At 38.1% G+C, this 27,031-nt stretch overlaps 1 protein-coding gene across 1 annotated transcript in view; it reads left to right on the top strand.

The window, feature by feature from the left end:
• The first annotated feature begins 15,391 nt into the window (after positions 1 to 15,391).
• The window catches only part of ppp2r2b (protein phosphatase 2 regulatory subunit B, beta), a 181,195-nt gene continuing 169,555 nt past the window's right edge, over positions 15,392 to 27,031 (top strand). Inside the window, exon 1 of the mRNA XM_012959021.3 lies at positions 15,392 to 15,891. Within this exon, the coding sequence (XP_012814475.1) occupies positions 15,780 to 15,891 (112 nt within the window). The 5' untranslated portion in view covers positions 15,392 to 15,779. The remainder of the gene's footprint in view (positions 15,892 to 27,031) is intronic.

Genomic DNA, 27,031 nt, shown 5'->3' with positions numbered 1-27,031 from the left:
TGGGCAGGCAAGGGAACAAAGCGTATTTTGGTATACAGGGAGAGGAGAAAAAGTCACAAAGGTCCGAGGTCAAACCGTACTAGGAGCGAGGTATAAAATTGGAATCCAGGAAAGGTAGTCTAAGAGCAGGGAAAAGGGTCAGTACAGGCAAGGTCAAGGCTAGGCACAGATCAAACACAGGAATCAAGCAAGGAAACACACCAAGGAACAAGTAAAACTGAACCTACATTGGGCAATTTAAAATAGTGCACGGCCCCTTTAAATATTTGAATTTTGCATCGTGAGGAACGCATGGAGGGAGGTGGCAAGCGCCCCCATAGTTAAAGGAACAGTAACACCAAAAAATTCAAGTGTATAAAAGAAATTCCAATATAATGTACTGCTGCTCTGCACTGGTACAACTGGTGTGTTTGTCTCAGAAACACTACTATGGTTTATATAAAGAATGCAGCTGTGTAGCCATGGGGGCAGCCATTCAAAGGAGAAAAGGCACAGGCACTTAGCAGATAACAGATAAAACACTATTGTATTCTACAGAGCTTATCCGTTATCTGCCAATATTGCCAAAATCCGTCCCTTTCTCTCTACTGCAACAGCTAGGCTGCTCATGCATGCCCTCATCCTATCCCGACTGGACTACTGCAACCTGCTATTAACCGGCCTCCCTAACTCCCATCTTTCCCCCCTACAGTCTATATTAAATACTGCTGCCAGAATTCTCCTCCTCTCATCCAGGAGAGTTCAGGCCCCTCCCCTGCTAAAGGCCTTATCGTGGCTTCCTATCAAACAAAGAATATCCTACAAACTTCTTCTCTTAACTTTCAAAGCCCTCCATTCCTCTGCTCCTCACTACATCTCTTCCCTTGTGTCTCTGTACGTCCCTGGCCGACTCCTTCGTTCCTCGCAGAGCAACCGTTTGGCTGCGCCCCCCACTACTACTGCGGTTTCCCGCCTTAAATCCTTCTCCCTTGCTGCCCCTTACATCTGGAATGCCCTCCCTGATTTCCTCCGGAGAGAATCCTCCCCCAGTCTTTTTAAAACCAAACTAAAAGACTACCTTTTGGAGCACTCGCCCAGCACCTGATCTGGGAATCAGCACTTATATTGTACTGTCACCCACTGTGACCTACAGCACTTATATTTGCCTAATTGTGTCTGTAAGTTACCCTCCCATATAGATTGTAAGCTCTACGGGGCAGGGACCTCCATCCTCTTGCTGCCTTTGACTCTTAACTTATTGCAACTGTTACTGTATCTTGTATTTATTTGTATTTATTGTTATACTTTGTATTTATCTATTATCTTATTAACCCCCTGTTTGTATTAATGTATTCTACTGTACAGCGCTGCGTACATAAGTAGCGCTTTATAAATAAAAATATACATACATACATACATACATATACATACATACATCTGCTATGTAACCTGTGCCTTTTCTCCTTTTTTCCAGCTTGAATGGCTGCCCCCATGGCTACACAGCAGCTTATTATATATAAACTATAGTAGTGTTACTGTAGCAAATACACAACTTTTACCAGTGCAGGGCAACAGTACATTATATTTCTTTTACTTTAAAACTCTTTAATTTTTTTGGTGTTACTGTTCCTTTAAGGCAACGGTGTCCCCACTGCCCTCCAGGTATCTTTACAGGATGCCTGTTGTTTCTTCAGAATTTAATGGAATGGTATATCTGCACAGAGGCAAATGGGTCAAATGTCAGAAAGCAGTAAAAATCATATGTAGACAAACAGAGAATGAATTAAGAAAATATTATATTTTGCATTTAGCTTGTAGACTAGTGAAACAGAAACCCCAGTGGACAGCTTAATGGCCTGTGTGTGGGCTCCTACCGATGGCTGACTAATATCTGGTTTAAAAATCTTGTTGGAAAAGGACTGTGGCGGTGCATTCATGAGTTCCTCTCGCTATGAGTCTGCTTAGGACCCCTTAGATTCTGATTGTCAGCAAGATTTGACACTGAACACAGGTGACCAAATCTGTAAAGCGAGTTGAACTATTTTTGCATGGGCAGTTTGACCCTCATAGTGCTCTTTTCACACTTCATTTATATACATTGCATTTACAGAAGACATAGGGGCCTATTTATTATGCTGTGTAAAAAACAGCATCAAAATTCGGCACACGTCAGCGCAAAAATTTAACTTTTTTATGCATTTTTTCTCCTGCCAGAACTTACGTTAAATAAGGACTGGTATTAGGACAGCAAAATTAACAATTTATTTTACACAGCTTTTTACACAGTTTTTTTTTTGGGCGAATTTCATTTTACACAGCATAATAAATAGGCCCCATAGTGTACTGGGTGCGGAATTGGAAGCACTGAGGTTAATATGCAGCCTCATACCATTACTGTAAAAGAAATGACGAACGTATCAACTGGATAGTAGCAGCTACTAAAATAGACAACGCTGATCATTTACTGATAACTGTCTCTACATGTGTATTAGCAGAGGCATCTATAGAGACTCTATTGTCTATGGAAGGGCATTTCTGGAGTTTAGTAGCTGTGAAAAAGTAGCTGCTACTTGTAGCTCAGTTTGTCTTCACCCTAAATAGAACCAACATTTTGAGATGTGCTATCAAGCAGATTGAATAGGCATAAGGGATCATTTTCTACCATAGGTGCCCAATTGCAAAAGTTACATCTGTCAATAAGCAACCAATTAGCAATTTGGTTTGAACAGTCTGCTCCAAATAAGAGAATGAAACTGATTGCTATTTGCAACTGCACCTGTACAATTTAGCACCTATATTAATAAATTAACCTCACTGTCCACAAATCTCACCTTAAAAAATAAAAATGTTTTAAAATAATTAAAATATAATGTACTGTTGCCCTGTACTGGTAAAAGTTGCGTGTTTGCTTCAGAAAGACTACTATAGGTAACAGAAATAGCTGCTGTGTAGCCATGGGCGCAGCCATTTAAATTGAAAAAAGGAGAAAAGGCACAGGTTACATAAGAAGATACCAGATAAACTGTGTAGAATACAATGGGAATCTGCGACTTATCTGTTATCTGCTTAGTAACCTGTGCCTTTTCTCCTTTTTTCAATTTAAATGGCTGCCCCCATGGCTACACAGCAGGGTATTTATATAAACTGCAGTAGTGTTTATGAAGAAAACACACAACTTTTACTAGTGCAGAGCAATAGTATATAATATATTAATTATTTTTATACACTTTCATTTTTTGGTGTTACTGTTCCTTTAATGGGCCTTCAGGTTATGTTCCTACCACCTGCTCTTTGTCCCTAAAGGAGGCATCACCACAATTTTAAAACCACTGATTTAGATTTACCCCCTCCAATAGTAATAATTATTAAATCAAGCCCTTAGTCCATAGTAAGTCATAAGTGACCACTGGAGAGAGAGAGAGGCAGAAAGGGGAAATGTTAGATTGGCCTTCCAGAGAAACAAAGCATCTGAAGGATATTTTACCAGCCAAGTTGGTAAAAATGGTGCTTGATGGCAATGTTATTGTTAGGGAAAAATAATAAATGTATAGGATGGCTGGTATTTTTTTCCAGTAGTAATAGTGCAGGATTCAGTTGATACAAATAAATAGATTTAAATATAACTGCTGAATTTATGTTTCAAGGAGGATTATTTCCTGAAGATTTAATCTATATAAATATCATTAAATTACAAGCATTTTGCAATTCTGCTAATGCTTTTTTATGCAATTTTTTATGCTATTTTAATGATCAAATTATCTAATAAGTTGATATCAGTTAAGTTATTACCACTATATTATTTTTGTAAATATTTACCAATGACATTTTGTTTTTTCCAGGAATCTGTATTACTGTTCAGGAGTCAGGGGAGGGCACTCTTGCTCTTCTTATTGCCTAGGACATTGCAATAACATTTAAACACAGTATAATTGAAAGGCAGGATATGTCGATGCCCATGCACTTTTTTAAAATGCTGCATTATAAGAAAAGGGGGCTTTAAAACTAGGGCTGGCACTGGACACTGGTGGGCGAGAGTACGTACAGAAAGTCAGTTGTAACTGGTGGTAATTGCATGGTTGCCTTGTGGCAATGTGTCTTATATAAGAATTAGTATATTCCCCCTGTTTGATTGCTAAACCCCCAGTAAGGAATTTGTATAGCAACACAGACAGTGCTTGGCTGAAATAACTTTTGGCTAGCACTGGTACTTTGCCCAAGCTCAGTTCAGTCATTTTGTACAAGAAATTTTTGGCCAGTATTGTCGGGACCACCATAAGTCATTATGGGGACTTATACTTCCCCAAGGAGAACTAGTCCACTGCCCACCTGGGCCCCTGGGCGGTGGGCCTTTCCAACAAGTTACATGAGGCCCCAGTGAGAAAAAATTCCCCTTGTGCCCATGGTCATGCCCCTGATCTGCTTTGCCACACCACAATTATGCCCAAGCCCTCCCACAATGACAATACTCTGCTGGCCATCTTGCTGCAAACTGACATTACTTGCTACAACCCCATTTATTACTCCTTTCTCCATCAAGGATTCTCCTATCTTCCACTCATTATCTCAAGTTTTACTTAAAAAAATACAATGAAGGATCTCTTGGCCTTCAGAATCTTTTATTAGCACCTCAGGTTCTTTTTGTGTGGGAACTGTACTCTATTAAAACTTAAGGACTTTGTAGTCAACTCTATTAGTATTCTAATGAATATTTTCCAGAGACAAAGTATGTGACTAGAGGCCTTCATAGTTCTCTGATGTGCGGGGTACTGGCTCCAATTGAACGACTCTTTAATGAAGCCACCATTGTGCTCAGCCAGCACAGAGATAGCTAGGCAGCTAGGCAATAGAAGCATTTCAGCAGCAGAACTGCTCTCGGAAAGGATTATTAAATTCTCAGGAAAAATGATACCAGGTAAGCAGATATTGCATATATTCTTATGGGGAATCTACTTACTTATTGTAAAATATGCCATAAATACTTGGTAACGATTGTGTGTTTGCACTTTTGCTGTGCAACTATTGCAACCTAGCAGCGTTAAAAGTTTAGCCAAGCAATCACCTTATTTGAATCTAGATTAAAACAAGTCTATGCGCCTCTGTAACTGTGTAGCATATTGTTTAGAAGTCACTACCCTTCATAATATGATTGTGTTTTTGTTTTTTTAAATATGTGCGAAGGTAGAGCTAAAAAAGGTTGGTATAAAGAGGAAATACTGTAATGTAATAAGTGAACAATTAATATGCAGTCTGGTTTCGAGAGTTACTTTGCCTATCAGGGTATCTTGAATCTTGTAAAATATTTTTTTAAAAGGTACACAATAAAGACCAGTTCATGCTCTATTAAATGATGCATTTTGAAAAAAAACATGTTTTCTCATGACAGTATTCCTTTAATGTTTTGCATTCATAATTTACAGGATTTAGTGACCTGACTCAGGAGACCCTTTGGTTTTTCTCCCAAGTCAAAGGGACTGTGGACTTTGGAGATCCAGACGGTAGGACATGTGCTCTGCAGAAAACGGTTACTGGACTAAAACAATTTTTTGAAAATGATTTTTTCTATTCTTTTCATGGAGCCCCTTTTTATTAAGTCAGCTGTTTGTGCTTCTAATACAGTGTATAAAGAAACTGTGATAAAAGCAATGAAGTTTAATAATTATAATAATACTTGTTATATGTTTTATACTTAAATTAGATAGCATTAGAATGCATAACTCACCGTGTATCACCATGTAATGTGCAGAGTTCACAAGTTAGCCTTGGTGCTACTGTGTTAAAAGAACAAAAAGTTTTAAAACACTATAGGGCTCGTTTATGTATGGTCTGGACTCTGGCACAAGTACTGGAATGAGATGCAAAGAGCACCTACACCTATGGACTTGAATTTGTTTCTAAAAACTCGAAAATCTCAAATTGAAAATATGGCTTGACTTTGCCTAGGACAACTCCCCGTTGACTTTTATATAAAATTGCAAGCATTAAGATGGCAAAGTTTTAAATTCAAGTTTTTTTGGGTGTTCTAGTCCGAATGCCATCTTGATATTTTTTCCCCTCTGAGGTTAAAAAAAAGATCAAATTAGAACTTTGATAAATCTCCCCCTTAGAGCATCACACTATAAAGCTCTTGTATCTACCCATAGTGCTTTGCAAGCTGTGTTCTGCACCTTGAGCCATATTGAAAGGCGCATTGACGTAAGACAACCCTGTATTTTATGCTTACTTGAGCAGGCATTTAGTACAGATACACCTTGTGCCTCTAGACAGTTGTTGGATATGATTGAAAAATTATTCATAGTAACCGTAACTTAGGTTGAAGAAAAGACACATTTCCATCATGTTCCATCTTTTCAGCTGAATAAACACGACTAACTGCTAATAGAGCCAGAGTAGGCAAAAACCCATCTTAAGCTACAGTATTTTCAGTTTGCTTCACAGGGGGAAAAAATGTCAAGATGGCATTTGGACCAGCCCTTGGATCAGTTAAAGAGGTGGTTCACCTTTAAGCCCTGAATGTACCATTTAGGGAATAGTTGTGATTCCTTGTGGGAGAGCAAAGATTTGCACCTTAAGGTACCTAGGGGGGTGGCAAATGCATTCTGGGTGCTTATTTTATTACATATTGCACCTTGCCACCCATTTATAAATTACTCCTACATTTTTCATTTAATAATTTAGAGTTAATTACAACAGTTGAGTAGGCTTTTTAAACACCTGAACATGATATAAATATAAATTCATACAAAAGCAGAGCTTAGCCCCAGGGATGTTACACTCTAATTATACTGCACTACATTTTTTTTGTGGTGGAAAAAGGAAGGAATATTATGCTTCAGCGTGAAATGCAGCTTTATAAATACATCCCAGCAGCTCCCAACACAGATATTATTGCAAAGCAGCATTTTTTGAATGCTCTAATAATACACTTGTGATGAGGCATTTGGGAAAAACATAAAAGGCCCTTCTATGATCCCAGAAGCTTGCAGAGTCTATTCTGATGGAAAAGAATAAAGCACAACGACACAATGGGGTAAACAGCTTATAGAAATCTCATTTGTGTGTGACAAAATAGCAGTAATTCAGCCTAATAATTTCACATGCAGTAAAGTGTTTTTAAAGGTAAGGTTCACTGGAAAACTAACCTTTAGCATCCCTGCACAGGTTGTGGTTTATGAATTATTTGATCTTCTCTTGCACCCCTCTCCTACCTAATATTAAAATCCTATCTAGTTACCAGTGTCAGATACCACAGCAACCAGTAAGCAGACTGCTTGTCTGGCTGAACTTTTATAGTTATTATTATATTTATTATGTATTTTTTAATCAGGCCCAGTTTGTCTTTCAGGCTTTTATTTAAACTATTGCCTGATTGCTGGTGTCATTGATAATAAAGAAACCAGATAGTTTAATTTTCACACCGGAGAACCAGTGTTATCCTGGTCCCGCAGGATTCATCAGATTCAGGGCCTACTCTAGCAAACATTAAATAGAGTTAATATTATTAAATTATATTGGTTTTGTACAGGCCAGAGACGGAAACAGGAAGGGCTGATTGATATATTCTTAAGGTGGCCTTACACGTAGCAATAACGATCTTTTGTGCGACCATTGGAAAGGATTGTTCCCACCCTCCATTGAGGTTCAGGGTTGAATCGTCAGATATGGAGGTAGAAACAATAGAAATGCTACTTCCACCTGCCGATTCAGCCCTAAACGTAGATTTTGCTTGGGCGCCTTCAATGGCGTCTGATCATAATCTTTTAACCTGCCCGATTGACAAGACGACCGATATCCCCAGCCTTTGCGATATCGGTCGTCTCCTTGAGCCGCCATACACGCACTGAATATTGTATGAAACTAGGTTTCGTACAATAATATCGGCGCATGTATGGCCAGCTTTAGGCTGGTGCCTGATTCTCTGTTGCTGGGATTGGCCAGTCTGACCCTGGTTAATTAACACTCTTTACAGTATAATGGTTTTTAAATAATTTAAAAAATTATCTTTTCATGATACAAAAACAGTTTTGGGATAAAAATTGCAGAGACCATTGCAGAGCAGTTTAAAAGACTACTGTCGGCAGCATATGAATCTTAGGATTGATATCCACTTTAGTCAAAAAATTCAATTTAAGTCCTTATGAGATATCAGATTGCAATGTAATATATACTTTTACAAAAGCATATCAAATGACAGGCGAATTGTGCTATTGATTTATCTAGTAGTAAGACAATCTCTAAATCCCTCATGAGCTAACTCATAATGAGTCTGTAAACACTCCATTTCATAGAGTGAAAACGACAGTTCACCTTCAAACAAAAATGACACATTAAGTGATGATCAGGAAATTAGTCCCTGTTCATATTGCTGCTTTTGTGAACATTTTTATTAGTTTGTATCATGTGCATGGTGACATAGCATTCCCAGTTCATACTGCGGAGAGGGGTTAACTATGCAGCACACTTTAAAATTAATTTATTATTTGCCAGGAGAAAAAAAATTCTGGTAACGGGAATATTTCATTGCTGGAGATGTTGTTGATGTTAGTATATGGTACCTCAATAGATTCTTATGTCTTGGAAGGATAGTGAACTGAAACATGCTTTATCACTGTGGCTGTTCCATGGTGACTTGGTGAAACTGCAGAGCTTTATTTCAGTGATTATAACCAATGATTTAGGTTTAAATGCAGTCTGCAACTGAAGAGGCATACTAACAAACCAAAATAAGGGGGCATATTGCCCATTATTGTAGAGAAGAATTAAGGGGTAATTTACAAGAAGGTTGAATACTAAGTACAAAAAATTCACTAACTTGCTCAATCAGTAACTTGCTCAATAGTCAGACACACAAGTTAGGAAGCAGGTGCAAGGGGGCTGCTCTGTGCACCTCACATTGGATTTTGTTTCCGGTGTAAAGTACACAGCACAGTTACAGTGTTCCCCCTGGCAGAAGTGCTGTCTAAATGAGCAGTAAGGGGAGCTCCCTTGCACCCCTTAGTGCTCTTGCATTTACACCTTAGGGGAAATATAATTAACCCCCTTTAATTTGGTGAATAAAGTGGGATAAAGTTTTTGCTATAAGGTTTTCAACCTTATCAATGTTGCGCTTTCCCAGATATGACATTTTAATTCATCTTGCATTTTTAATTCAATGTATGCTTTACCACTGACCTTGTTTTGTTGACAGATGTATGGGTAAGGCCAATGGCACATGGGGCAATTTAACCGCCAGCAGAAACCAGTGGCAGTCAAAGCACCTCTGTCTGTCTGACACTGCTCCTAATATTATATAACTGAGAGTGCCCGTAATTGATGTTACTTGTTCAGTGCCCATAACACGCTACTCTTAGAGATGTTTAGCAAAACTAAGCATTGAAGTGCAGACTGACTGTCTAACTAAACTAATCAGTGTTCAGAAACATTAAGGACCCCTGTGTTGTACTGAAACTTTCCATAGTGGCTCTTTAAAGACCATCAGAAGTGAGCATAATGCCGATTTTGCTGTGAACCTCTTCAGGAAATAGTGTGTTGTAGTATATAGTGCCCACCCAGATGGATACAGAGGTAAGGCAGCAGGTCCTCTAGAGCTGTAGTACTGTTATAGTACAAACTTCATCTAATACCTAATATCAGACCATAATTTTAGCTGTTGGCATTAAGAGACAATTACATCTATCTTAGACCTTTATAGGTCACAAACAACCTTAAAGGCATGTGTTTATTTTAGAACTCTCCAGTCTACACCAAAGTCTCTTACAACACCGAAATGGGTGAGGGTTGCTTTAAACTAATCTACACTTAAAAATCTGTGTGAAATACATACAGTACTCCTATTTTTACCTATCATATTGCCTACTTGCACTAATGATTCTATTTATATTCACTGTAACTACTTGACCGCTGTGTGAAGACATAGTATGTGCTCTGGGGAATAAAACAGCAAAAGTATGGTTTGATCAATTGAAAGCGACTTTATATGGTATATGGAGTTGGCACATCTAACTACTGACATTAATTTATGAACTTTTTTATATACCTAAGAACATCAGTTGCTACTTTAATAATGGCTGCCCTGAAATAGCAGCAATTATGCTCTAAAACTATGGCCACTTTTCTATGAACTGAGTGTGTCTGTTCATTTCAATCATGTGAATTTAATGACTGCTTTCTATAGACACGTTTCTGTATTGAGTTATCAGTATTCCGTTTATCCTTCCTGAATACTGAATAGCCTTTGAGATTTAAGGCCCAATCAATAGACTCTAATTGTCATGCTTCTGTAATAACCACCATATCATATTGTTCCTCTGATACTATTAATTGATATTGCTTGAAAGTCTCAAACATTTGATGTATTGTAGGTAGTGCTACATTCTGTCTACACATCTTATGTGTTTTATCTGGAACATCAGGCAGGATGTGGCCATCCCTGAGATTTTAATAACCCACTGCATACCTTTGTATTACATTAAACTGTATTAAAATCCTGCTGCTGAATTTCTGTGCAGAAACTATGTGTAAATAATTAAATAGCTGCACCATACTAATCCTTTAACCTCCTCACAGCTGATTTCATACCCTTTTCCCCTATATAATGTGTACCATTTAGACCATTTTATGTTCTTTAGGTTTTTTTGTCACCTAAAATAATTTTTACTATATATAGCATCTCACCCTATTTGTGTTCATGTATTATCAAACATTAGGCTTCATTAGATATTATTTACCATGATCTGCAACATGTCAAAATAAATGAATACCCTTGAGGTAAAGATACATATCTAATTATAAAGTACTTTGAGATAGAACATTTGTTTGGAGCTAAAATATAATCCTCATTTAACATTTAACAAAAGTGATTAATTATGGCTCTGTGACTGACTTCAACAAGTATTTCTGTTATTTGGATAAGCGGAAACCTTTCTTCACCTGGTCACACAGGTTGACATTTTACAGCATTGTCAGAGTAATATACAGATTATTTGCCCAATTAACCCTATGCTGTATTAACACATCAACATTTAACAGTGTTCTGAAGGTAAGGGTTTAACCTCAACTCTGTTAGCCTTAGGGCCTAGGGGTAGGCAGCAGAGGCACGTGCACTGGGGGAGTACTGTTTTGATATTGTATAGTTTTCTAGTGTCAAGATATTTGAGTATTAAAGCATTTCCATAAGTGTTTCATAATATTTAATTTCAGTAGGCAATCCCTAAGACATTATCACATTATCAGGGTTATTGTCAGTTAAAAGAAACCTATGGTTTCCTCCATTTCCATAGAAATGTTTTTTTTTGTTTTGTTTTAAACCTATAGTTCCTGGAGCTATAATCCCTTCTGGGCAAAAAATACGGTTAACCTTAGCTTGCCATTTGTAAGGTGGAATTGACATATTGAAAATAGCTGCTTACTAATTAATGGTAAGCTGTTAATTGCTTCACATAAATTATATTGCAAGAGGAGCCATAGCTGACTGAATCTTGAAAGTAAGTCCAGACAGCATAGCTTACTGGTTGTGACTGACACTTGCCTGTGTGCCTTATGAAGGTCAATTTTCTTGCCATCTTGTATTTAATCTATAAAAAAAACTTGGCTAATGTTGGGCATACATGCAAGATCTGCTTGTTTGGTGGGGTTGCCAATCAAGTGGTAATTTTATTTGGCTACCAGCACAATGGGCCAAATTAAGATGAGCCAATAGTTTAGCTTCTGGGCCAATGGTCAGATCATACTGCAGGCCATGCAACCAATAGGGAAGAACTTCATGCACATATGTTGTTATATGTTCACTTTATATTATAAACGGAAGTGTCATCACTGTTAAACAATTTTAAATGCAGACCTAAGCTACAGTATTTGCAGTTGCTTCAAATGTTAGTGGCTTAATTTTGCCTGAAACAGGGGAATACATATACTAGATATTGTTTTATGTTTTGTCTCTGAATTGTGCCTAAGATGCTTTCCACTATTAGCAGGTCCTTTGGGTATAGCTACTTCTAAAATGTTGGCCACTAGACAAAATAAAAAGTAAACATTAGAGCTTATGTCATAGTTTTTTTCAGGGTTGGACTGGCCCACCAGGACCGCAGGATTTAAACTTCAGGCTCAGGTATGTCTGCAGCGACGGGGAAGTTTTGGGTTGGCAGGGTTGTTTCTTGGCTCAGGTCTTCCAATGGGCCCCAGGTACCCCAATCTGACACATGTCTACAATGTACCCTGTCCAAAACCCAAGGTTAGCTTTTTTTTGCCAACCATGGAAAGCATGGCATGTAGGCATAAACACATAAGTTACAAGGGAGTGTGGTGTCACTTGGCACATTAGATCTTTTTACTAACTCTTATTTTCATTGCAGTCTATTTTGCTGGATATATTGCAAGTATTGATTCAGTGAAAGATGGCTAAGATTAATGCTACATGTTTGACTTTTGAAAAAGCACCCTGAAACCCTGTAGGGTGTATATATAAACTCTAACACAGTAGTTTTGAGTGTTGGAGCGGTGCAGTGATGTTTTAGCTTATGGCTATTTTTGTAGGGGATAGAACCTTGTATTTTTAATGGATTTAATAAAATATTGTTTTAACTTTAATAATATTTTAAAAAGTGGGATTTCCTCTTTTGGTTTGTCCTTATGTTTGGCATTATACATATAAAAATATGCTAAACTAGTGTATGACTAAAACCACAAACCATTAACGTCTTATTTTCTTTATGCCAGTGAGTTGGCAGAGCCAGGCAATACCAGGTCTCCCTCTCTAATCTGCATCGGCTCACAGAGAAGTCTATCCCACATTTTGCATATGTCTTGTGATAAAATAATACTTCAAACAGACCATTTTTTTCCCACTGGACATGGAGTATTCTGTAGCACAGTCCCTTCCTGGAGAAGCTCAATGGGTTCAAGCATCACTGTTAGCTTCTTTAATAACATCCAGTAAAACTGGAGACTGGTTGTAAACTGTCCATTATTAGATTATGACCGAGCTGTTATGCTTTACAGCAAAAAGAACATTCTGACATCAGCACTGTGCTATTTTGTGTCAAAGTTTAAAAATATATGTGTGCGTGTTATGGATCTGTTTTGGGATGTCATGTAAAAGCATTTTGCACCATTTTACTTGAAGTAATATAAATAAAGCTCAGTGAAATATATTTCTGGCCTTTTTGTTTAACTGGTGTATTTCCAGTGGTCCTCTTGTCTACACCAATAAAACACTGTTCTGAGAGGTTCTATTCACCCCTGCATTGAGAATCAAATGCACCTTGGCATTTTAAATACAGTAAGGCCCAAACAGCCCCTCACAGTTTCAATATATACAGCTGGCAATACCAGTTTATAGCATTCCCTATAGGAGTTGGAACTAGTTGGGCCACGGCCCCTCCAGAATTTTTACCTACTCTTCAAATTTGTATGTGGATAGGCTGGTTGGAAGAAGGAAAACTTTTGTTATGGTGTGCACTGTACAATTCACTGGGATGTACCCTCCACTCTGGACCCCCAAGTGGTTTTCTGCAGCACCTAGCAGCCACTTTGAGATTTCTCAGAATACACAGATTATTGGTCCAGTGGCCTGCAAATGTAAGTTACTCCCCTGGCTGGACCTCTCACAGTGAAATCACCACTAAATATCCTGTCATATACAGTACTACATGAACATCTAGCCTTATAAGTCTCTGTTAAGGAAGGATTCCTCTCTTCAGCTTCTTAACTTTCCAGGCAGAGAGCCTGGACTGGTAGGCCCATGTGAGGTCCAAAGTGGGGAGAGATACCTAAGAAACATTATTTGTTGTCTGGTTGTGCAGTACATTTCTATTGGCACCCAACATTATTTTTTGTCCTGATTCAAAATGGGCCCTGATGTTTAGAACACTTGGTGGCTCAAGTGGCCAACCCACTAAATAATGACTGTCTATGGCATCTCACATCAGCCCCTCTGGGATTTGCCAGAATCTGAAGACTGCCAGTCCTGGCTCAGCTGGAATTATAGATCCAACCAAATTCAAGAGCCTGGCCGACCTGAATCTGAACTCTTAAAATCATATGACATAAGACAACATGACAGGAAACTGTGAGACTTTTTCCGGATTTCGTTTGTCGATTAATGCAAATTAGGATACTGATTCTATTGGGCATTTGGGCAGCAAGGTTTGGTACTATGAGAAATCCAAAAAACTGGATTTGGTGCATCCCTATTAGGGATTCCCTAATAATAACATAGTTGTAGTACAGGTATGCATCCATTATCCGGAAACCCGTTATCCAGAGAGTTCTGAATTACAGAAAGGCCATCTCCCATAGACTCCATTATAAGAAAATAATTCTCATTTTTAAAAATTATTCCCTTTTTCTCTGTAATAATAAAACAGTACCTTGTACTTGATCCCAACTAAGATATAATTAATCCTTATTGGAGGCAAAACAATCCTATTGGGTTTATTTAATGTTTAAATAATTTTAACTAGACTTAAGGTATGGAGATCCAAATTATGGAAAGATCCCTTCCCCAGAAACCCCCAGGTCCCGAGCATTTTGGATAACAGGTCCCATACCTGTACTATATTTTAGGGACTGTAGTGTATTTATAATGACAAGCATTTGATTAGCATTAAATATGCCTGTTTACAAGATTCAGGCACTGGGAGCTGTGAATGTTGTGTGCGTATATACATCTGTGTAATAGAATATATATACATATGCATAATAGACAGACAGTATTTATGAGGTCATTTGTCATTTTTGGGTTTGACAGTTAAGTAGATGTCCAGCAAATGTTATTTTTTTCCTAAGAGACACATGCCTTGATTTATTGTTACTTATTATAATACCCCTGGCGACTTCAGTGCAGCTCTAAATGTGTGCAAGTAATTTATGCTATAATTGGCTTGTTCTCTCACAGATGCATACTTACAAAATAATGCCTTTATAAATACAGTAAGAATTTTATAAAAGAGAGTTTCCTATAAACCAGGGTTTAGATTTAAAACATCCATTTTTACTCCCCAGACCAGTAAAATACTGGGCAGGTGACTACCCTAGTGGTAGCTGCCATCTTGCTGTCTTCTCTCAGTTAAATGTAAATATCTTTAGTACACCTCAAGAGACAAAAGTAGACACTATTATCATAAAAAATGGCATAATGCTTGCTCAGTGTTGCTGAGCAATAACTTTTCTCTCTCAGACATAGGGTTACCTTATTTTACACTGAAAAGAGAATCTGATGATGAATTATTTTCTTGTCATTGGTGTTTTTGCTTCCAAAAGACCTGGTGTGCCAGTTCTAAGAGCAAGGTAAAAAAGGGTACAAAGCCTTTAAGAATGCAGCTTAACTTAGGGGGAGAATGGTGACAGAACACAAGGGGAGGGAAGCAGTACAAGGGAAAAGCAGACAGAACAGTGCCATTTCCCAAACACACAGGATAGTGAGACCCGCCACCAGCTTGTGACTAAACATCAAGCTCTCTCTGCGGTCACCAGGGAAGTCATTCCCATGAATGTGTTTGTCAGTGGCTGTGGAGAGATGAATGTGGCAAGCAGCCTTATTCACTGTGTGTGTGTTTACAAGCGGGACTGACTTAGTCAGCAAATCCTGCACTACAGAGCCACAGCCAATGAAGAGGCTCAGCCAGCCTGCTGGAGAGTTGGAGCAGGATGCATGCAGTAATGTCAGGCTGATCTTCTTGCCGCTGATGGCAAAAAATGGGGTCTGGCTCCAGAGATTACTTGTGTTTGCTGGCCATGCAGAGCCCTGGAGTCATCAGAGAATGCATCTGCTGTCTGTCCTACTCTGAACACCTGGTCCTTATGGAATGAGGAGACTGTACATGTCCCTTCATGTAAAGATGAAATGTTTTTCTCGTTATCTACCGTACATCTTCAGACCTCCCAACACTATCCTGTCTTCCAGCTGCCACACAGAAGGTACAGACTATGAAAGGGTGGGTACTGTATGTGGGTGGGGGCAAGAGAAAGTGGACTGAGTGAAAACCCCACTTTCAAAACATCTTTTTGCTGACATTACTGCTTCACTTAGCAGATGACAGCCATTTCTGCCAAAAATCCAGTGTGTGCAAAAAAAAAAAAAAATATACAGAGACAGCTACTGCTATTGGCATGTGTTCCCTTTAGTGAATGGGTTCCAGAATGTCAGCTCTGTTAGCGAAATGTTTCCTCAAGGGCACACAAGCAGTCTCTTCCATTGTCAGTAAATCATTCATTTTTTTTTTTACTACAATTGTCATTCTCTAGTAATTAAGTTTACTTTAATGTGCGTCTGTGAGTAATGCTGTTATTAAGCCAGAGCCTTCTGCCTGGCTGCTGCTGAGCTGCACACTTTATGAGCTGAATGCTTTATCACTGTCTGCTTAATGCACTTTGTATACTCATTTAGTCAATTTGCAACACATATAAGTTTTTCTGTCAGCATTAATGTGCAGTTGTGTGCATTAAAGTCTATGTAGAAATTGCAGTTTTTTAAAAAACATGTATGTCCAGGCTTTATTTTTCCCTTCATTTTTTTTTTGCTATGTGAGTCAAGCACTATATAAGTTGTTGTACTTAATCCCTAAACTGATACATGTTTGAAAATATTTGTAAGCACAGTGAGGCCTTGATAACCCATGATAGCGCTGAACTTGCCTTTAGGATTTGCTTGCTGCCATCGAGGCTTAGTAGTAGTTTATTGGCTTATATTCATTTTGGGTTTTGCCTAGGACGGAATGGGTAGCGGTTGGTTGTATGTCAGGAGCAGACTAAACAGCGCACTCCTACAATCTCCCTCACCCTTATCAGGAGAAACAAAATGGGTGGCTCATAGCCATCTGATTTCCCTCGGCACAAAGGAACACTTCCTTGGCAGGAAACTACATCAAAACCAGGGTGTCCCATGACCACATAAAGGATCAAGGTCTCAGGAAGGTGCTATTTTACAGGTCACAGAAATTTGCTCTGCTGATCTTCATCATTTTCAGGAGAGGGTTCATTATTTTTTACAGTATGTTAGCGATTGTTTGGGGCAACTTAAATGTTATCAGGAATAAAAGTCAGTTTTTGTTAGTGTATAACTGTAAACTCATAACTGTAAAGTTATAAAAGTAATTCCTGTCATCAAGTACTGTGTGAGAAATGTTTTCCCTGATGTGCAGTATAAGGGTATGAAAAGCTACCAAGATGCCAGAAGGTGATATGGTAGGAATAATACTAGTAAGTTGAAAAAAATACACATTTCCATCAAGTTCAACATTTTATGCCCATGTGAAACCTGCCTAATGGCAAGTTGATCCAGAGGAAGGCACAAAACCCCTGCTGAAGCCTCTCTAATTTGCTTCAGAGGGGAATAATACCTTCCTGACTCCAAGATGGCAATCAGTCCAGATCATGGATCAACTTGTAACAAGAGCTAATTTCAATAACCCTGAATTTCCTCACTTGCTAAAAAGCCATATAACCCCCTCTTGAAGCTAGCTAATGTATCAGTCAGTACGACTGATTCAGGGAGAGAATTCCACAACTTCACAACACTCACTTTAAAAAATCCTTTTTAAATATTTAAACAGAACCTCCTTTTTTTCTAATAGGAATGGGTGGCCATGTGTCTTTTGGAAGGACCTACTGGTATATAAAGCATAAGAGAGATTATTATGATTCCCATATATATTTATACATAGTTATCATATACCTCCCATATTTCTCCAACTTTTCTCCAGACTTAACAGACCTAATTTGGCCAGTGTTTATTAATAACTGAGACTTTACCAGCTAAATTGCCTTTATTTGGACTCTCTCTAATTTAACATTATCTCATTTAAGCATTGGGTACCAAAACTGCATGGCATATTCTAAATGGGGCCTCGTAGCACTCTGTAAAGTGAAGGAGCCTCTCCTCCCGCTAATCTATTCCCTTTTTAATACAGCTCAAAACATTGTTTGCCCTTGCAGCAGCTGGCTGGTATTGCTTGCTACAGCCAAGTTTATTATTTTCAAGGACTCCAAGGTCCTTCTCCATTATGGTTTATTTTGATATTTTACTAGTAAATAATGTGCATAAATTATTATAAACATACAATGTACTAAAGCAAATGTAACTTATAATTATAGCAGTCTCCGTGCTTTAAAATGATGTACATAGAATGCATTTTAGGCCAAGGGCAAAAGTAGTAGCTTAGGGCATTCTGCACCCCATGGATGTTTTACACTAAAATGAAGCACGGGCAGTTCTCACAATTTTAAGTGATCCTCATAGACAGCAGTGCAGGAAGTTTTAGACATTGTAATGTCGTATTTTTGTCTGAAAATATATGACAAGGAAAACTACCAAAATCTTGACCTTGACGTGAGTTTGAAAAGATTTATTTGTTTGACTCTTACACCTACAAATTCAATGCCATTAAACATACTACTAGTGATGTCACAAAAAGTTTATTAGAAACTTCTTTTCAATTTGGTGGTACCCTTCCGACCAGCTGCCAGTAGCGATATCAATATACCAGTTATACATATGGGAGCAGCAGAGACAGTGGAATAACTCAGTACTGTACTAGTTATGTTGTTTCAGACATGCCACATTGGTATTAGCTACCATTATTTTAGGTTACTTTGCAGTCAAAAGGGTGCAGAAAACCATCGTGTGAACCCCAGAGTGTCTCTTTTGTTTCTTCAAGCACATTTTTAATGACTGGCTGCTTGCAAACTAAATAGAATATAGTAAATTTTTATCAACTCAAGCTTCTGACTTACAGAGGCAAGCAAATGCAAATCAACAAATACCACATTTAATACATTTTTCACCAAACACACAAAATTTGTTAGCTTTTACATTGAAGAGCTTGAATGTGGTCAGTGGTTTATCTGGGGGCCATAATTTGTTGTCCTGCTACCTACTGTATATATGTGTATTTCTAAATTCCATAATGTGGAAGCAAATGGCCTGCAGGCTGGTCATTCAGGTAGCCCATAATATTTGAATGTTTCCACCTGGTGGTTGGCAGAGAATAATCAGTTAACACTCAGGCGCTACCACAATCTTATGTTTATTAATATAGTATATAAAGTACCCCCTTGTTGTAAAGTATAAGGATTATAAATTATAATGTATATAAATACAAAGAAATTCCATGGTACTCTGAGGTGACTTCTAATATCCTCATATTTTACAACAGGGGGTACATTATTTATTATAATACACAAGTTTCATTGAGCACTAAGCACTGATTATAACATGACATTCATGGCTCTTGTGTATTATATACTCATAAGTGAGTGCAGAGGATGTCTTGTCTTCATATATATTTTGTGGTCACATCCTTATTGAGCCCTCGCCTAATGGTTTAAAATTGTTTAATGGTGAGCACAACTTTACCTTTTTACTATCTTGTGTCTATTCCTAAATAAATATACTTAAGGTATATACCCACAGGCACTTTAAGTGGCACTTGCTATACAAGTCTTCATAGATTTTTAGTCTTCCCTGTGGGTCTGTACCCATTTTTTCTCTACTCAACACTGATGCCTGCTCCTGACCTGATCCACAAGAGACACTTCAGTTAATCAGTTAATGTCAGTGTTGATGAGCAGTGGAATTCATACAATTCTACCACATGGGACACAAGGAATATAAAAGCACTTTTTATTATTGCCTGTTTCTCCTGGTGAGAGTTATTTGTTATTTGTTTCTCAGCTCTGCCTTGGTTCTGCTTAATGAGAACAAGCAAAATTGCCTGAAATGGTTTTGTAAAAATATTGCCAAAAACCTGTGACAGTCTCTGGGTTAGGCCAGCATTTTCACTGTTCTGTTTTATCACATAATGTAACATGCATCTGCCGGAAACTGTTGCATCCTTGTTAATTAGCAGGGTTTCACAAAATCAGACATAGTAGATAATATAAATGCATAGAAATCAGTGTGCTTTATTTAAACAAATGTCTGCAGCATCTGGACCAGTTTAAGTTAGTATTAACTCAGGGCAAAATAAATAAATGACTAATATTCATGTTCTTTGACAGGGTAAAACTTTGGAAGGGTGAAATTCTGGAAACCCAGAATTTTTTTTTTTTTATGTTGAACAGTGGGCATTCAATATCAGGCAGATAATAACAGAAAATAATAGATAATAACAGAAAATTAAAGGTCCCTTTTGACTTCCCCATTCTGCTTTTACATCAGTTTTGAATTAATTTCAAGACCAAAGCTTCTGTTAAGTAAAAGAGGTAATATGAAAATAACAGATGTGAGTTCTTCCTCTATGGTAGCCAAGTCAGTCCATGGCACCAAGACAGCAGCGGTGTGCATGTTCTATGAAGACCCATGCATATAATCCCAAATGACTTCATACTTTAAATCATGCAGACTGTATCACACAAATTATAAAAGGGAACAGAATTTATTCAACAAAGCAGATTTTAATAACAGAACATCACATTCCTGCATTATGCGTAAGTGATTTGCACATGATTGCCCCAATTTGTACATATTTTGTTATTCTATCTCTACTGTTATATATTTTATTCTGACCTTTGCCAAAGTGTGCCAAATGTAGTTTCTTTTATCATTAAATTAAGCACTGTTCCTTAATTATCTTCTTGCTCTGATATTATTTTCTTTAGTAATTTCATACATGAATGATGTAAGTACAGGTACACAATTTGCCCTGTGTTAAGGCTGTGGTGCCTTCTGGTGCATTTTAACACTCTCTGGACGCTAAATGTGAGAAATATTTTAATGGTGAAATAAGGGTTTCTTCAGCAGGAATATTTGCAGGGGCATTTTTCCCATGAGGCAAGAAGTTTTTACTATTAAAGTCCATAAATGCAAATTTCTGCCTGCCCCGCGAGCTGGAAATGTAGTTAAATTCTCAAATTCACCTTGTGTTCCATAGCCCTAAATGTGTTTATTGTGGGTATCCCGCATAAACCCCGCCCCCCCAAAAAAACAATGGCATGTATTTTCAGCTGACTGCTATTCATCGGTGGATAAAATACTGTAGGCAATAGAGTGAGAGGATGGTGAGTATTACATAGCTACATAGTTTGAAAATAAAAAGGTTTAAAACACTAATCAGATGAATACTTTGCCATGGTTCTGCCTGTAGATAGCCAATTCCAATTAGTCTGTACCTCATACAGCCATGCACAAAGCACTTATTGCTTTAGGTTGTGTGTGTGACTGTTAGAGAGGTCTTGCACATGCCCCCCACAATGTAACATTAACGCTGCAATGCTTAACCCTTGTTATTAATACAGTAAATATAGTATATCAATGTAAAACAGACTCCTGGGCTTATATCCTTTGAGTACTTAAAGAATAAATTGCTTTTACACATGTAAGATGAAGGTTCTACTATAGTATTAATGTTTCTATTTTAGCCCAGCCTTTTATATAATTTTACTTGATACAAATAGTCCTGCAGCTGACATCTCTGCCAAAGATATAGGACTCGCCTAAACTGAACTGGCATCATTTGTTCATTGATATATCATTATTTTTTCAGATTCCATAGAAAGGGGATGTTAAATAACTAGTAGAACTAGTACATATAGGGGTGTATTTATTAACACTGAAGACAAACATCATCGGTGATGTTGCCCATAGCAACCAATCAGCAATTTGATTTGAACAGTCACCTACAAGTTAGAAAACAAAAGCAAAGATCTGATTGGTTGCTATGGAAACATCATCAGTGATGTTTAACTCCATATTGTACCCTCTAGCAGAGGTTTTGCTTCCAATTTGTAGGTTAGTAGTTGGTTGTGGCCCATGTAACAATGGTTTGGATGTAAGAAAGTCATGCCTGTAGCATTCACCTTTCCGTAGTTCCACATATTCTTAAGTCAGTTAATGAACATTCATTAGCAAATATAATTTTACTGACTTCATTCTGGCCCACCTCCCCATCAATTGGCTAGCCCACAGTTTGTTTGAAACAATTTTTCAGAGGAAACAAATGAAATACATACTAAAAACTCTTAATTATCTTGCAGACTCTCCATAAATAATTTGATTATTCAGGGGCGTTCTGGCTCCTAGTGCTGCCCTGAAGCGGCCTATGGGATGCCGCCCCCCCACAGCTCTTAGGCTTTTTGTGTTGGAGGGGGCCAAGCGGGCAGCATTGATACAGAGAGAAGAAACTCTGATTTAAAAATCAGAATTTTGTCTCTTTAAGTTACCAGGAGCAGCTTTTTAACTTCAGGGGCAGAGTATCTCAATGTACCTCATGGCAGCCTGTATTATTTAAAATACCCATAATTATCTGTTAAATGTATTAAGCACAGTTAATAATAACAATAATAATAATAACTATGATGATGATTATTAACAATTTGTTCCATCATGTACTTCTTAAAACCCATTGGGTCAACTGAAGAGGGCAGTTTTTTCGTAGGAAGGAAGTCGAGGATGCTCAAAGCAAATACACAAGAACTCATTAACAGTATTCGTCACTGCTCTTTAAAGAATGCAGTGGGGGAGATCCGGAGAGGGATGAAAAATGTCTTGTTAAAGAAAAATAAAACAGATAAGGCAGGAAGTAACATGCAACAGAGATTGTAACAAAGTAGGGGGCCTTTATGAATTGTCTGAATGTCAAAGTTAGGAGGTGAGAAAGGGGATGCATATATACGGCAGGCTTGTCCTTACCACCTAAATTCTAAATACAGAGCTCCTTTGCACCTAGCTCATGCCTGTCTAAACTAGGGGGCAGGAGGGAATATGTACCCCCCCACACGCCCCTGTTCAATACAGTGCAGCCAAACCTAGACAGTGCTTTATTCATGTAAGGAATGCAGGCCCTTGTGCTCACTTGTGGCATGCAAGGACCAATAGGCCAAGGAACTGATGTCTGAGCAGGGTATACATGTAAAGTGCAAAAACATGTTGGCTTGTGTCTGTATTTTGCCCTTTGAACCCTGCTCCATTGTAAGTAAATGAGCCCTGAGGTGATTCTGAGACAAAAAACATTGCATATGACGTAAGAAAAAAAAAAGCTAAGTAATGAGGAAGATACATATATCATCTCTTGGCCACGTTGCTTATAAATAGTTCCATGCTACATGTCACTGCTGTTAGGAGAGCTGCATAATTACAGCACAATAATGAATCACCTCTATTCATTCTTATTAAATAAAAAGAAGGGATATGTAAAGGGAAGTTTTTATATAGTGCTCTCTCCCATGGGATTCAAAGCACTTTATTGAATTAATAACGATCAAGGCAGCCATCATAGTTGGGGGGGGAAGGATTTGCAAACATTTTCCTGTACAGGAATGTACATTGCAGGTATAAATGCATTTTACATTCTGGCTAAGCAGGTAAGGTTATTATAGAGGTGTATGGCCTCTGTGGTAATTACACTAGTTCCCTACGCCCAGGATTAGCCTGCAGCACCAGAATGAGCAGCTGTAGGATTGCAGAATACCACGCAAGGTTCTTTATTAATAACATTCTCCTAGGGGCTGATTTATTATCCTTCAGTCATTTCTTTCACTTGCTTGTGTTCTTCATTTTTTGTTGCATCTATTGCTTTTTTCCTCCCTCATATGGAATTTTTTTTTAATCAATAAAAAGACAGGTTTTAGGTGAGAATACGGTCAGATTAGTAACATATCTGGGCTGTGCCCAGAAGACATCTGAAGATCTGAAGAGCAAAGCATTGTCCATGGTAGCAGCTCCATTAGATTACCTTCCTTCTTATTAGATTTTTGGGTCATCCCTGCCTTACAAAATCTGTGTTTACTGCAGAGTGAAATCTATTAAAATGTAAAGCAGCTGTTTTTTTTTTTTAAATAACTCTTATAATTGAAGTTTAAGTGAAGGTAAGATAGTTACACATTTCAGTTACAGAAGGTCACGAGCAAACATGCTATTAATTGTACTGTTAAAATGTTAATGGTGCTGTTAAACTGGTGCAGCATATGGCTTTTTTTCTCACAATAAAATTGCATGAGATAGAACTGCAAATAATATCTAAAGTTAAAAATATTGTAAAGCCTGATGTGGCCTTAACACTCTTTTTTAAGTGTGAGTTTCTCACGTGTTTAATAGCACATTCACAGATATCCTAGCAAGTGCAGTGGGAGGTGTCAATATCGTATGTTTAAATGTCGTGCTTTATGTGTTATTGTATGCCCATTCTACCTGTAAATATACTAATAATGGTGCTGTTACTGGGGCTGCCTATAGTGGTGGTAATGTCCCTGGGCAAAAATGTTTTTTTTACAGGGCCTCATGTTTTAATATGAATATGGATTTTTTTGCATATGGCCCCTCAACTGCTATTGAAGTGCAGCTTTTTGAGCCTGACTGGCAGGGGCTCTGGGTGTTATAGCTTTACCACATCTGAAAGGCCACTTGTTAGGTATAGCCTTGCTATAGCTACTTTCCCTTCTTATTACCTCCACTAATCTAAATTGTATGGTCTATATGTGGTGCATTGTTGTGTTTCATCTCCAAATGACTAAGAATTGCTCTGGTTTTGGTTACCTGCTTTGGACATTAGGCAAATTCAGCCAGAAATCTAAAGCAAAGTAAAACACAAAAACATCTGCAAAAGGGCGCATACGCCATTTATTAAAGCTACTAGTGCACATTCAACACCCTGCTGTTGTCAGGCTTGTTGAGCCCCCTCCCACTCACTTGGGGATCATTTACTAACACTGTGCAAAAAGGCATGTGGGCAGTATTGTGCAGAAACCGTTTAGCTTTTTTCAGCCAGCTGTAAGTAAAAAACAGAAAGCGACAATATCTGAGATACAGAGCCAGGGTAAACTGGCCAGAATCCCCAGGCAACTCAGCCGCTCAACCCTCGCCCTACTCACGTATGCGCAAGAATCGGGGTAGGGTGGTAAGTAACCAGCCGTGGGGGGGGGGGGGGCGGACGGACGGACAAGGGCCCATTCAAGGTGTAGGCAGAAAGAAGAGGTACATGATTAGATCACATTCATCTGCATACCCAGTGATACATGGACAGCAAGGTGGCCCAGGGGTTAGTACTGCTGCTTCCTGTGATTATGTTTCCTCCCACACTCCAAAAACATATAGACAGGTCCTGAAAAAAATGACTGTGATTTAGATTGTTAGCTCTGCTGGGGTTGATGTAAATGACAAATAATCTCTATAAAACACAAAGTAGCATGTTGGTATAGAATAACTTTCCTCCAGTAAAGCAGTGCAAAGGCATCTATCTGCTGTGTGTGTGAGATTAAACAGGATGCAGTAAATTTTCTAGCTTCCTGCAAGAGGAAATCTCAGTAGTTAATGTTTTGATTTCCCAAAATAACATTAAATGCTAGCCCTGAACCTAGCACAAGCCTCTTTGTACCAACAACAATCAACAACAAAACAATATAAAACACATTAACTTGGTGGAAAACTCATAGTAGTTCATGGGCATAACTTAGTACCAACACATCTGTGGAAGAACCATAAAGGGGGGGCACCCTAAAAACATTCATTATTAAAATATTAGGCCAAGGGATTTACAGGTTAGTGGGATGGGGGGGGGGGGGGTGGAATTGTGGGTCCTTATAGAGGAACAAGGATTGCCACTTGGCTGGTATTTTAAAGATGATGCTTATTGCCAATGTTATTGTGAAAACCCACAAAAATATAGGGAGGCTGGTATTTTTTGTCAGAAAAGGTGGCAACCCTAAAGGTAGGGGATGATGGTGGTGTGCCCTGAACAACCCATACAAAGGATCAATGTTAAATGCAGAAAATACCAAACAGACCAGCAGTATGTATTTTTCATAAACTGTTTAGATGCCTTTGTGTTTGAACCTGGAAACAGGGCACCTATCACTCCCATATTGTTTCCCCCAACAGGGGGCATTTGACTCTGATACAGATAAAATTTTCACCTCAACCCTTTAGAACCTGGTACAGTTATCAGACCTGTTATCCAGAATACTTGGGATCTGGGGTTTTCTGTATTAGGGATCTTTCTTTAATTTGGATCTCCATAACATACATCATCTTAAAAATAATGTAAACACTAATTAAACTCAATAGGATTGTTTTGCCTTCAATAAGGATTCATTCTCAGCTGGGATCAAGTACAAAGTACTGTTTTATTATTATAAAGAAAAAGGGAATTGTTTTTAAAAATCTGAATTGTTTAATGAAACAAAAGTCTATGGCAGATGGCCTTCCCGTACTTCAGAACTTTCTGGAAAGTGGGTTTACAGATAAGAGATCCCATACATGGACATACTAAGTGTGGAGGTAAACAACATGGTAACCAATTTAAAGGGAAAATTGTCTTGACTGATCCAAAGGCACTTAATCAGTAGATTGTACAGATTTATACTAAGAAATTGAGCTGGTCTGGCTAAGTAAAGCTAAGATTTAAAAGCATGTCAGACTAAAAAATATTTAAAGGGTAGGGTATCAGACAAGAGTTCACAAAAATGGACTAAAATTAAATTGGAGTAAGAAATATAAGGGCTGTTGCACATCAGTGTTCATTCATGTGTTTCCATGTGGTGGCTTTTTTATGTGTTTTACCACAATGTGTTAATTGTGTAAATGGAACCTATTCATTCTACTATGGGCTGTACTCATGGGGGCCACACTGAACTGGCCTGCGCAGGTGAAACACTGCATGACCTACGTTTTGGGGTTCAGCCCCATCAGTACAGCCTTTAATGGAATAAATGGGCTCCATTTAACGAACATATTCCTATGGGGCGAAACACATAAAAAAAAATGTCATGGTGGAGCATATAAAGCATTTTTTGTCTGAATGACATTTTTTTTTGTATTTATGCCATGCTACACCAAAATGTTATTTTTTTTTTCATCAAAAAGTTGGAGTTCTGCAATTTTGCAGAACTCTTTTGTTCTGAATTTAGCCGTATTAACTCCATAAAATGTACTAAGCAAAAAAGCTTACACCAACTTTAGCGTGGCTGAAAATTTGTATGAAGAAATTTGGTACTCCAGATTCACTAAAGTTGTTTAACTACAAGTTATAATTAGTTCCCCTATTTCCGAAATGTTGTGAATACTCCAGCTTAACGCCAGCTGAACTCTAATCAGTGGTGTTTCTGGCCCCTGAGCCGCCAGAGGCGG

Source organism: Xenopus tropicalis, chromosome 3 (genome assembly GCF_000004195.4).
Source record: "Xenopus tropicalis strain Nigerian chromosome 3, UCB_Xtro_10.0, whole genome shotgun sequence".
Lineage (NCBI taxonomy): Eukaryota > Metazoa > Chordata > Amphibia > Anura > Pipidae > Xenopus > Xenopus tropicalis.
This window is presented reverse-complemented; position numbering and strand designations above follow the sequence as displayed.